The following is a 13,267-nucleotide window of genomic DNA, read 5'->3' as shown; positions in this document are numbered from 1 at the left end:
TTGGACTTCTACTTGGACATCTACTTGGACTTCTGCAAGGCCTTTGACATGGTCCCACATGACATTCTGGTCTCCAAATTGGAGAGAGATGGATTTGATCGGTGGACAATCCAGTGGATAAGGAACTGGCTTGATGGCTGTACCCAGACAGCGGTGGTCAACGGCTCAGGTAGAGGCCAGTGATGAGTGGTGTCCCTCAGCGGTTTGTCTTGGGATTGGTGCTTTTCAATATCTTCATCAATGGCACAGATGATGGGATTGAGGGCACCCTCAGCAAGTTTGCAGATGGCCCCAAGCTGAGTGGAGCAGCTGATACACCAGAAGGAAGGGATGCCATCCAAAGGGACCTGGACAGGCTGGAGATGTGGGCCCATGTGAGCCTAATGAGGTTCAACAAGGCCAAGTGCAAGGGGCTGCACCTGGGTTGGGGCAATCCCAGACATGAGGACAGACTGGGGGAAGAACTCAGTGAGAGCAGCCCTGCAGAGAAGGACTTGGGGGTGCTGGTGGACAATAAGTGTGCATGAGGCAGCAGTGAGCACTTGCAGCACAGGATGCAGTTGGCTTTCTGGGCTGCATCAACAGAGGAGTGACCAGCAGGCTGAGGGAGGTGACCATGTCCTTCTGCTCTGCCCTTATGGGACCCCACCTGGAGTCCTGCATCAAAGTCTGGGGCCCCCAGCAGAAAATGGATGTGGGGCTGTTAGAGCAGGTCCAGAGTAGGGCCATGAAGTTGATCAGAGGGCTGGAGCACCTCTCCTATGAAGAAGGGCTGAGAGAGCTGGGGATGTTCAGCCTGAAGAAGAGAAGGAAGCCTCAACGGAGACCTCACTGCAGCTTTTCAATATTTAAAGTGGGCTTATAAAAAGACGGAGTACAACTTTTTGCTCATGCAGATAACGAAAGGACAAGGGGGAATGGTTTTAAACTAAGAAAGGGTAAGTTTAGATTAGATATTCAGAAGAAATTCTTTACTGTAAGGGTGGTGAGGCACAGGCTGCCCAGAGAAGCTGTGGATGGCCCATCCCTGGAAACGTTCAAGGCCAGGCTGGATGGGGCTTTGGACAACCCAGTCTAGTGGGAGGTGTCCCTGTCCAGGGCAGGACAATTGTAACTGGATGGTCTTTAAGGTCCCTTCCAACCCCAAGACATTCTGTGATTTTATTAAAACAGCGTCTTCACCACACATCAGTATGATACCTTTTCTTGATTAATAATGAAGGCTGCTGTTTGTAACCCTTATCCACTTGTCTTTTTACATCAAATTATTTTATTATCCTTCAAACTCCAGCAAGAGCAGAAGTACTGAGAATAAAGCAATGCTGTTTTAGAAGCAGAATGCATTGCATATAAGGATTCACAAGTTTCAGATGATTCTTGGGCAAATAAACCTATCATATCAGATAACAGGTGTTGACTCTGTGCTTTCCAATTTCAATTTTAGAATTCAGGATGCAAATCTGAAGAAGTAAGTTTTAGATGGTACCTTTAATGCCTCTGTTTTCTCAGCTCAAATCAGTACCTACAGGTAATTTCTGCTGAATGTCACAGTAAGTGTAATTCACAAACTAACTTATTTTTTCTTCTCTCCTGAATTAAAATGTTCCCACATCACAGCCATTAACTCCTCTGTTTTGCTTCAGTGGAGCTTTTCAAAATCCCATGCATCAATTGTGCCTGAGTGAGTAAGCACTTCCATTAAAAATTAGTTTTCTTATAGAGAAAAATCTCTGAACTTTGAACAAGGCAAATTCTTCCAGAAAGCAGACCTTATGCTTCATGTAAAAGACAGGTCCCCAGGTCTCTTATAAAAGCAGGTTAAAGAACTCAAGAAGTCTCCTTCACCTGGAGAAACATTCACTATTAATTCTAAGAGATCTCCTTGAGCTTGATAAGTATTGTGAAGAAAGACAAGCTTATGACTAGCATAAATCCCCAAGGAGCACATATTACATAGAGCTTCTCCTTAGAAAAACAATCCTGAAAGCAAAAATTGATGCAAGCCAAACAAGTACATCTGAAAGCTTGTCATCGACTTTCATCGCAAGCACAAACAGCTTGTGACCTGACGACAGCATTGCTCCTACAGGGAATTTAAGCCACAGTGTGCTGGTTGAACAAGAACGCTCAGCAGAGCAGAGTATGGGCTGAAAGCACAGACAATAGCCAGCATTTAGGCAGAGGAGCCTATCGCCGTGTCCAGGACGCAGGGACAAAGCGGAGAAAGCCGCAGGACGGAGCTCTATGGAACCGGAGTAAACATAAACAGAGGCAACAAACCTATTGTTTGACAAGCAACTGTTCTGCTGACAACCTCCTCCTCCCATCCGCCACCAGTTACCAGCACTGGCACTGTCTGGAATAAAACAAAGCACGCTGTCAAGGAAGCTACAATAAGAGGTCTACTCAAGACGAGTAAAACCTCTTTGAACGCTGGCACCAAATCTTTCTGCAGCACCCAGGAGGCAGCAGGCAGCTTACAGCTGTGCCGCCAAGAGAACTTGAGCAGACAGAGATAGCACTGACACTGAGTATTATCTACCTTAACCACTTCTTTTAAGGCTAGCAGAAAAGTCTACTTCTCCCTCACCCATGAAAAAGGTTCCTGAGTTCTTCCCATTTGAGAAATCGCTGGTGACCTTCCCTGGTTTGTAATGACCCAAGCTCTTGGAGCTAAGGAAACTGGACACTAAAACCAATGCTACACTTCAGAGGATCTAAAGCAGCAAAGGGCACTTCTTGCATTTCACATCTCTTTGCCCAGTAATCCTGCACTGACTTCAACTCCTTGCTTTTGGTGTTTGAGCAAGACACTGCCAGACTCAAACAGACAGGAACTGAAATTCTATTTAAAATAGCAACATCCTGCTTTTAAGTTCTTCAAATTCAGAGGCATCAGAACTTCAGCACTTGCCTTCGCCGATTTCTATGACATGTTCTTCTCCACACACCACAAACTCTTTCATCAGTTTACTTAATCCCTCTGCATCAGACAGTATCAAAAAGGTGGCTGGCAAACACGGTGTGCAACAGGAATTGGTGTTTAGCTTCCAGGGGACCATTTCTGACTCTGAAGAAACTCAGCAGACTACAGCAACGGTCTCTAACACATAGCCAGTCCCTCTCCTTCCCGATACGGTATTCACAGGACATCAGCTGAAGGTTGCTTGTCTTCCTAATTCTGAAATAAAATTAGTACAGGAACACCCACAATTACCTGCATTCCACAACTGATCGTCATCAAAGTTCTGTAGGATCTTTGCTTCTTAATATGGGGAGTTTTAGGACTATGAAGCTATTTAGGAAAGTTTCTGAAAAAGGGAAGTAGTGCACTTGAAAGGCAGATGAAAGAACAGATGAATTTGAAGGAAGACTGTATGAAAAGATGAGGGAGCATCAGATACCTGGAAAGAAATAAAATAATGGATGAAGAGCATCTTTCCTGAGAAATAGGTTGGGAACAGGGAAGTGGATTTATTAAAAATATATATTAAAAATTTACAAAGGAGCATAAATGCACTTCTGGAAGTGACAGGAAGAGGAGAAACTGCTTTCTGACAGAATGAGGTGAGGGAGCCACAAACTCACGGGAGGAAGTTTCTTATGCAGAAAACTCAATTACATTGCAGAGGAACAGGCATTAAAATCTCTCTCACAATGCCAAAATCAGTGCAGACAGCTTTGAATTGGCAGGTGGTAGTTCATCATGAACTAGATGGCATCTTTGTTAACCATTTATCTTAATCTGCCATGAACTACAGTCAATTGAGGTGTCAGCTAATCAAAAGCTAATTTATAGGTGCTTCACACACAAAAATTGGAGTCTTCTAAATAAGCAGCATGCTTAATGTAAATCAAAGCAAGCAGTTCCGAAATGCTGCGGGAGTGACAAAAGGAAAGAGCATTCGAGTTGACCCCGGTGGTTAGAGTAAAAGTGACAGAAGTAATTCAGCTGGTTTTAAGTGCAGGTAGATAAAGGAAGATTTGAGGAATGTAATGATCAGCAGTTACAAGGGAGTTAATAAAGTTTCAAAGAAAACAGAGATTTCCCATTTTACAAGAGACCATTTGCCAGAGTGGCCATGAACAGCAGCTGTTCAAGCAGATGAATATTAGAAAAAAATGTAACAGGTGAAGACAGCAACAGTAGCAGTAAGAGTCCTGCCTAGTCTGAAGGTTGTTTCTTGCATCTGGAAGAGCTGATCTTACTTCTCCAAATTAGCCCCCTCTTCAACAGTACTTCTTTTTCTCTGTCACACAAGGATCAAGTTCAATCTTTCAGCAGCACCAAGTCAAGCACGGAAGCAGGCACAGAAAGTACTTTTTTCCTGCTGCATTAAGACCTCCCATTAGTAAAATAGCAGCTAACCAAACTGGGTGAACTTTACCCCAAAGTGCCTCTATTAAATACATGCTGCCCCTACGAAGTCGGAGCGGTTCTGTACAGAAAGCACTGCTCAGTGCAACCAGCAAGACTCCCCGACGGGTGCACAAACAAGAAAGCTGCTGAGGAGCTGGTAAGATGTGTAAGCTAAGCAGTTAATGTCCAACCAAGTCCACTGAAAGTTTGAGTTCGGTGTCACTTGAAAAATTACCTGTTATTCCAGTTATCAATAAAAGTAATGACAAAGAGCACGGTTCCAGCATTAAGACCACAGCAACTAGCTGTGAAACCAGCTGAACTAATTCATTGATCGACTCGGGACAGCAAATCACTTAGAATCTGAAAACATGATCAAAGTTATGGGTTACCTATTTCATTAAGTAAAACCACAGCAAAGGCACAGAAATATCAAAGCCATTGGACTCTACTAGTCAGAGCCGGTGAAGTATTTTGACATTGAAATTGAATTGAGTGAAGCCTGAACCAACTGCAGATTTCAAGGTTACATACTGATTAACCGTTTCTTTCCCAGAAGCAATCCAAAAATACAAGTGGAAAGAAGCAAAGTTTGTAAGCTGCCAACTCGGTGCTCTCAACAAATGTTGGCAGCTTTGTTTTCTTGGGGAAAAAATACAGTGTGTTCCAGCCTATAAATAAAAAGATATACATTTTTAATGTCAGGAGTGCTCACAAACGTACAGACAACTTAAGCTGTGATCCTCTGTACTCTTCTGGAAGCGGAATTTAAAACACCATTATACCAGCAGTGAAGTTGCACACGTTTCTTGCTAGCAGGCAGCCTTTGCACTTCAGATGGGAAAACTGGCGTGATTTTTTCCCCAGTTAGTAGGACCATTTCCTGCATGGAGTACTGGTGCTCACTCCCAGGTGGTCAGAAAGATCTGTTGCCACAAACTGTTTTATCACGCACTCACGGCGAGGCTTCCCAAGCCTAGCTTTGACTAGAGGGCATCACTTTCTGTACGCGTTTATCCTTCCCCTCCCTTTGCCCAGTCATTTAAATGCTAATGGGAGCAAAGCTAGGTTCTTCTTTGGTTTTGTGGGGTTTGGGTTTTTGTTTTGCTGTTTGTTTTGTTGTGGCAGGTAGCATCTCAGGGCTCCTGTTTTGTTTTGGAGGGGGGTCATTTGTTTTAATCTGCTATCTAAGCAGGGAAGTTGGCCATTTCCACTCGCCAAGCTCTGGTTCTGCCATCTAGCTGGAACAGAGCGTCCAGATTAGTAGGAAACTAACACGGTCTTGCCTAGAGTGAAAGGTCCTGATGGGATATTTCTCCATAAAACCGTTGATGATAATCAGCACACGTTCACAAGAAATAACTGATGAAAAAGAAAAGCATCCAGGTCATCAATCACCCATAAAACCTTCAAATCCTTGCATATAAATCAGCATCACCACTCTTCTGAAACAAGTCAGCAATCCTTACATTTGGAAACAATGATACCAGAAAGTTTTTTTTAAAAGTCTTTTCATGATGAAATCCCAAACTAAAGGCATATTTTTCTGAGTGCACTTCGTTATTGCTGGTGTGTCCTTGTACACTGGGAAGCAGACAGATGAGCATTAGCAGCTCCAGGAGACCTCACAGAAAGAGCAGCAGTAATGAGAAAAACACTGAAAAATTAAGCTGTTTCACTGCTAGTCAGTTTTATATCTGTCACAAGGACGGCAAATTTGCAGTGCTGCAGAAGCCCATCACAGAAAAAAAAAAATCTCCTGCCAAGATAGCAGAGGATTAAAAAATGTTTCTTTCCAGCGGTGAGGATGAATCAGCAACCACAGATAGATGACATATTTGATTTAAACCCAAGATGAGGGCTTTCAATGAATGGTTTCACATTTGGCTCCAAAATGCAAAGTTCTGTACGCAAGTGGTAATATTCTAATACTTCTGCTCCCATTAACTACTGCTTTTATAAATGTAACTATGTGGAAAGGCAGAGCTACAAAGACAGAGAGTCAGGCTGATACTGGTACATTGACACAGCACAGAAAAGCCCCAGCAGTTGTGCTGCCCCCCAAGACCTCCTTCCCACAAAACCAAACCAAACCAAACCAGCAGGACACCCTGATATTATTTCTGTACGTGTTTGGTTTGAGATCTCATTATCAATACCAAGCACCAACGTGTTGCTCTGTAAATTAACAAGGAATTTCCTGGAAGCTGTGAGAAGAGGACACACTGTGTTGTAGGGATTTTTATTTTCCTGGTTTTTAAAAAGGCAGGTCACAAATTCACTTATTAGAAATTTCTTAAGGGACACCAAACAATTTTTAGAGAAGAGTGGGGTGACCACTGAAAGCCAATTAAATATTGGCAGATCAAGTTGTGCCTTGACTTGTAACACATGCAACCAGTCTCTATGGGCATTTCTGAAAAAGCGTTGGTCCCCAGGGCAGCTGCACACCGGTGCTGCCTTTGGTCTCCTCATAAATGAACAGACTTACGCTGGTTCTGGTGTGAGCTAGTTTCAATCATCAGGAGCGATTAAGCTGCACAGGATGAAAGAGCAAGGAAGAAATAAAGACAGACTGAAACTTTTTCCTTCTCTGCAATACTTTTAATGAAACTCAATGACAGAGCTCAAAATGCACCTCTTTACGCTGCCACTGTAGATTAATTAGAGGCTAGGGATATTTTCCGTGTATAACTGCTCAGCTTTGTATATCGCATTATCCTGGAAGCTAGAGAGCATTGTTTCAGCACAGACATGATTTCTGACCCACAACTCTAGACCAGTCTTCATCCCAAAACAAAAGCACAGATTCTCAGTGGCACCCACACTGGAACACAAACTGCTCCAAGAGTGAGAACAAAGCCACCCTTTCCCCCTCCACCCCTCACCATGCAGGACACTCCTTTCTCTAAGGCAAAGTTAGGAACAAAGCACAGCTGAGACATCACAACAGTCATCTTGCTGTGGAGCTTTTAAGTAGGCATTACCATTGCACTCTCCAGATTTGGTTTCCACTGATGCTTCTCACTTAGCAGTAATAAAAAAGGGGGAAAAGCCAACTCCATTTGCTGATACAATCCATGGCTGCTGAACTGCAGTACAGAATATTCTCTCACACGTAGAGACTTAGAGCTTTTGTCGTGTTTCCTCTCTACATGAAGCAGAGTGTCAGCAATTACTTCTATATTAGCTGAATTAGTGAATCTTGATACTCACCTCCTCTCTCACTCCCCTCCCCCTAATATATTCTTTCATCATTCCTCAGCGTGCAGAATGTAGATATGCCCTACAGCTACCTCCTGCTTTTGCATCCAGGGAAAACATCCGCTCTTTAGTCCAGGATTTTGTACGCTGTGATTTTAATAATTAAAGAAAAAAAGGTAAGAACCATACAAAAACCCACCATAATTTCTGAAGAGTTTGCTCTGTAACAGCGGTGTCAGAGGCAAAACAGACACCATCTCTGCAGCTGTTTGCCCTCCCTTGATCCCATCAGGGCTAACCTGCTTTCAGCACTTGGGTGACCTCTCACATTTCAGACCTGGAATTTCAGCTGCTCCTTTCACATCCCCAGACCCTCCTCTCTCTCCTCCCAGCGCACGCATCCCTTCCCTTCAAGTGGGGAAGGAGTCAACGCATTATCCGCAAGGTCAGTGCTGATCTGCTATATGAATTCTGATACGCTGCTGGTAGAGTGATTACCAGCCAGCAGCATTCTCAAAAAAAAACGCCTATAACATCCAGCGAGTAGCAATTACAAAAGAAGAAGTCTGAATAACATGAAATTGGATGTATTGTATCCCATTTAAACAGAAACATGCATGCACTCAGCATTAATATCAAAATAAGTCTGCTTATCAAGAAAGTGTGCTAATTTTAGCATACATTTCCTTATACCTGGGCAGAAAAACATGAGTTTTCTAATAGCTTTGCCATAATTCTCTACTTAGGCATCTTTCATTAACAACAAGAGGAAGAAGAATTCTGCTCTTTTAAGAAACGGGAAATATCTGAAGTACGCTCCTCTTTTTCGCTCTTTCTCATCTAAAAGCAACACTGAATATGAATAACTATGATGGAAACTCTGCAAAAAGGTGAGCTCCTTGAAAAGGGCATGCAGAAGCGATGCCAGCATACATAAAAGACTGTAAAATCAGAAATTATTTCCATAATCTTCTACATACACATATATGTATATGGATTTTATATTCCTTGATTTCACACCCCTATCTCGATCCATTCAGAAGGCAGTCCCGATAAGCTTTTATGACTTAAAAGCCATAGTCTCTTGATTTCCAGGGTGAAAAAAAAGCTTTATGCCAGCGATTTTTGTAGAAAATTTCATGTAGGTTACTAAAAATATTTTATCAGATCATGAAAACCCCACTTGAACTCTGACCCCGAAGACATTCACAGGCTGTATAAACGTTGTTACCAAACAACTGAAAATCCAATTTTGAGAAGCTCCAAGGCAACAGCACCATCAGAAAGGAACCTACCACCACCAAAAAAAAAGAATTAAAATGAGTGACATCCCATATGAGGAGGAGAATAAAGACTTTCTACAGGTTGAGTAAGGTTTTCATACAACATTTCCCATAGAAAGCCTTTTAAGAGCTGCTTACAACCTCATTAATAAGTCTCAAAGTGAAAAAACTCATGCTAATCATCTTCCATATGATTTTTCCTTGTTCAGCTGAAATTGTTCGATTGTTCTGAAGGATGACGTTACTGAATGACACGTGCCACTCCCAGTTAGAAATGTCTTGTAGCCATTTCGCTGAAAGGCTCCAAAAGCTCCAACGTCTTGAAGAGGAAGCTGAAAACTTGCCGAGGAGCAGTGAAGAACCACAGACACACCTACCACCTTCCGCGTGCCACTAACACAAATTCTGCTGAGCTCAAGCCTCAAAAACGCTTCTTTTTACCCAGGACAGTGGAGTTGTTGGAGCTTACCAGCTGAACTCCCCATGCTCCCCCCTGCAGCGAGCTTTCTCCAGGATGCACCACAGGGCCAGGAACAAGTTTTATTTCAAGAGCAGCTCTTGCTTGCTGGAGGTCAGCGTGGCCCCCCACACAGGAAATGTGCTCAGAGTGCTCCCTCTATTGATGCTTTGGTAGGAGAGGGAGAAAGAGGAAGTGGGCTGTCTGCAATGTGGAAAGAAGCAGAGGGGAAAGACACACCATGGTAGCGGGTTATGAGGGAAGCAGGGCAGAGCTTGAGGGCAGGGGATAGAGGAGAATTTGGACAGGAGAAAAACAGAGTTAGGAAGAGATTACAACTAGAACAGGTGTTGTGACTAGTACAGATTAGTCAGGCTCTCACACAGATCCATTTTTTCCTATTACTTCTTGGTGTAACATTCCTTCGCTGTGTACAGACTAGCTGTGGTATTTCACAGCAAAGCATCTTTCTCAACCACTACGTCATTCCCACGCACAAGAGTCGTCTGCCAGTATTAGTAACGTAACTGGTTCAAAGGGCGCAAGACTGGATCTAAACCTCTAACCATGGTGACTCCACATAAACAAAAGCAACCTATCCTCGCTTCCCCCCCTCCCGGTGGAAAAGCTTTAAAAATACCTTGAAAAATATTAAAAGAAGCAATGCTAACAAAAAAAATAATCACAAAAGCTACAAAGCGAATCCTTCAGAAGTTTGATGACGGAAGTGATCTGTAAACTGGTATTTGCACAAGCACTGTGATGAAGACTTCAGCTTAGCCCCACGGCTGTATCATTGCACAGGACCCCCAGCCCACTGAATGCACAAAGCTGGCTCAAAAATGAGCAAAGACAGCGTAGCAGAAAAAAGGATCTTCGTTTACTGCAGAGGCTGGAAGGTGTGTCTCGACTGACACAAGGAGCTGCACATCAGCTGCTTGGGGAGGTCGCCAGCTGAACGCTGCTTTCTGCAATCATATTGTACCCTTACGTTTTCTAAATTTAATAAGTAGGATGCTCCAAACCCTTTTTTCCCTGTGTAGCTACTATACCTTGCTCTTACTTTGTTCTTTGGATCTCCAGCTTCAGGAGGGCAGTCTGATACACGAGCATACAAAGCTCTTGCAAATGGGACTGAGGAGTTTCCTAACCACATGTAATTCTTATAAACAAACAAACAAAAACCTCACAAGCACATCCACACCACCTCTTCAATTCTCAGATATTTAAGGAAGGGGACTGAGCATGCTTCACCGTATCCACAATTACTTTTAACATCTTTGTCTTGACACTCTTTTAAGTTTCAGGAACTACCTCCATTAATTCACTCAGCTCTGCTGACAAGCCCATTCCAAATGGGAATTGAATTACATTAAGATATTCCAACTATAATGTCATTAAAGAGCTCAAGAAACATCAATAAATCTATATTTCTTCTAAGGCTTGGGGTACGAGCTGCAAAAAAGCTTGGGGCCACACACTGAACTCTAATATGCACATGTGTAATACACACATCTATACACATACACAGGCTTAGAATATCAGCTACATGCAGTGCCATACAGAAAATATAAATGATTTAAATGTGAGGCATGCAAGTAGCTCAAAAACAAAAGATTAGGGAATCTCAATAGTGTCGTACGTATAAAGAATTCACCTATTCTTTTCTGCATCTAAGTATCTTTGAAAAATGCAAACAATGCTAAAAATGTTCAAATAAAACTCTGCTTTCATTTGGTAGCTCCTAGAAAGCCTTCACTTTCATACTGCTCAGATCTTCACTTCCTGATGCAATTTTTCCATTCGTTTTTTAAGCTACGAGAATCACACTCTGCCAATACGAACAATGCAAGCCTACCTTCTCTCCCCTCTATTTTTGTGAGGAGAGGTCTGGCTGAATTACACTGAGTTGGGAAAGTCATTATCAAAATGAGCGTTAAAGAAGCCAGATGTGTACGATCGTGGCCTGTCTGTGGGGGCGAGAGGAAGAGAGGAATAAAGAAAAAAAGACGGCCTGCACTGCCAAGTTGGAGCGTTCAAAAAGCTTTCAAGGGCTCTAGCAAAGCAAGTTACTACGCTGCTACTTTATCGCTTTCCCTGATCTTGCACACCACAAAGATTAAAAAAAAAAAGGTAATATTTGCACTACGGATCTGAAGAGTCTTCTTGCGTCACAATACGAAGTTAAGAACCAAAAAGCATGCCCTGAGAGGGCAGGAAAACGAAAACGATATGGCAAAACTTGACTGCCTGTGGCACGCTATACTGACGAGAGATTTCGCTCCATCCCTCAGCTCCAACCAGCCACCTCGCTGTGTCTCAAGCCCTGTCAGAGCTCGGAGCAGCGTTACCTCGCAAGCGCTCCAAGCCTAACAGAGCCTTCTACGTGCACCCGATTAAACGTGGCAGCCTCGGAGGTGGCTCGGATGGATGGAGCTGAGCGATTTGTGTATGCCTGGACGCCTTTCAGCCTGGACCCGAGCACCCGGTGGAAGTCAATGGCAAAAAGGCAGCACTTCGTCTTGCGGCGTGCAGGTGCGACAGCTACGCATCGCTGGGGGGGGGGGGGCACCTGTCGGGCTGACCTCCCCAGGAACAAAGAGAGGAATAATTTCCCCCCTCTCCTCCCGGCGTGACAGCAGGTAACACGCCGTAAGATGTCTGCCCACACAACGCGTTATATCCAGCCCCTTCAGCGACGCTGCCCTCAGGCTGCACCGGCCCGGGGGTGCCAGCCCGCGCCTGGCACCGCCACTTCGCCTCACCCCGGCTCCTCAGCCGGGCACGACGCGGCCCCTTCGGGCCCGGCCCCCCCGCTGCCTCCTCTCCCTCCCTCGCCGCCCAGGTAGCGGCCGCTGCCCGCCCCGGGCGGAGCCGCCTCACGCAGCCCGCGGGAGCCACCTCACGGGCAGCGCCTGCCGCGACCCACCGCCCCCCGCCCAACCGCCGACCCCACAACGGCCCTAACGGCCCCACAACCGACCCCTCAACGGCCCCAACGACGCTCCCCGCCGGCAGCACCGGGGCAGCCCGGCCCGGCTCGCACAGGTCGCGGTCCCAGCCCCCCGAGCCCCGCGGCTGCCACACGCGAGCAGCGAGCCGGGGGAGGGGGGGAGAAGTTCGGAGCCACGAGGCGGCCGGGGGCAGCCTCACCCCGCCGGCTCCTGCCCCCGGCCCAGACTCACCCATTGATGTGGAGCCGGGCAGCGCCGGAGGCAGGCCGAAAGTTTGGGGCGGCGGAAGGGGGAAGAGGCGGCTGCTGCTGGCGGTGCTGGTGGCGGCGGTGCTGCTGCTGCTGACAGCGCGGCCCCCTCCCTGCTCGCCCGCCGCTCCCTCCGCCCGCAGCTCAGCGCCCGCCGCAGCCGGGCTGCGTGTCGCGTCCCGCCGCCCTCGGCATGCGTGTTCGCGGGGAGGGAGAGGAGGCTAAAAAAATTTTTTAAATAAAATATATATATATATAAAAGAAAAAATAAAACCAGGCGAGGGAAGGGGCTCAGCCGTCAGCCACCTGGGCTCCCCGCTGCCGGGCGGAGCGAGGCGGGGACAGAGCGCGGCCGAGCCCGGGCGCCTGCCGGGGAGCCGCGGGGGTGGGCGGCTCGCACGGGGGGGGCTCTGCCCGCTGCCGCCGGTGGCGGTGCTGCCGCTGCTGCCGCTACCGGAGCGGCTCGGCTCGGCACAGCTCGGCTGGGCGCTGCGGGAAGTGTCGCGAGACTGCGCCAGAGCCGCCGGGAGGGAGCGAGGGAGGGACGGGGCAGGCCGCGGGGCCGGGCCCGGCGGGGCAGGGCAGGGCAGGGCGGAGAAGGGAGGGAAGGGAAGGGTCCCCGGGCAGCCCCGCTGCTGCAGGCCGCTCCCCGCCGCCACAGGTGCCCCTCACAGCCGTGGAGGGCCCCTGGGCGGGCTGGGGGCCGGGGAGGAAGGAAGGAAGGGAGGGAGGAAGATAAACAGATAAAGAGCGGCTGCTTC

At 46.5% G+C, this 13,267-nt stretch overlaps 1 protein-coding gene across 5 annotated transcripts in view; it reads right to left on the bottom strand.

Moving 5' to 3' along the window:
• The window catches only part of SH3KBP1 (SH3 domain containing kinase binding protein 1), a 222,977-nt gene extending 209,965 nt beyond the window's left edge, over positions 1–13,012 (bottom strand). For 2 of the 5 annotated variants that reach the window (XM_035321155.1, XM_035321408.1), the window contains exon 1: positions 12,490–13,011. In XM_035321155.1, the coding sequence (XP_035177046.1) occupies positions 12,490–12,493 (4 nt within the window). In that variant the 5' untranslated portion in view covers positions 12,494–13,011. Of the gene's footprint in view, positions 1–12,489 lie in introns of all 5 variants that reach the window. The other 3 variants (XM_035321238.1, XR_004749331.1, XM_035321302.1) reach the window with 3 other exon arrangements.
• Positions 13,013–13,267: the final 255 nt, after the last annotated feature.

The sequence above is a fragment of the Oxyura jamaicensis genome, chromosome 1 (assembly GCF_011077185.1).
Source record: "Oxyura jamaicensis isolate SHBP4307 breed ruddy duck chromosome 1, BPBGC_Ojam_1.0, whole genome shotgun sequence".
NCBI lineage: Eukaryota > Metazoa > Chordata > Aves > Anseriformes > Anatidae > Oxyura > Oxyura jamaicensis.
Note: the sequence above shows the minus strand (reverse complement) of the source record. Positions and strands in the feature narration are given on the sequence as shown.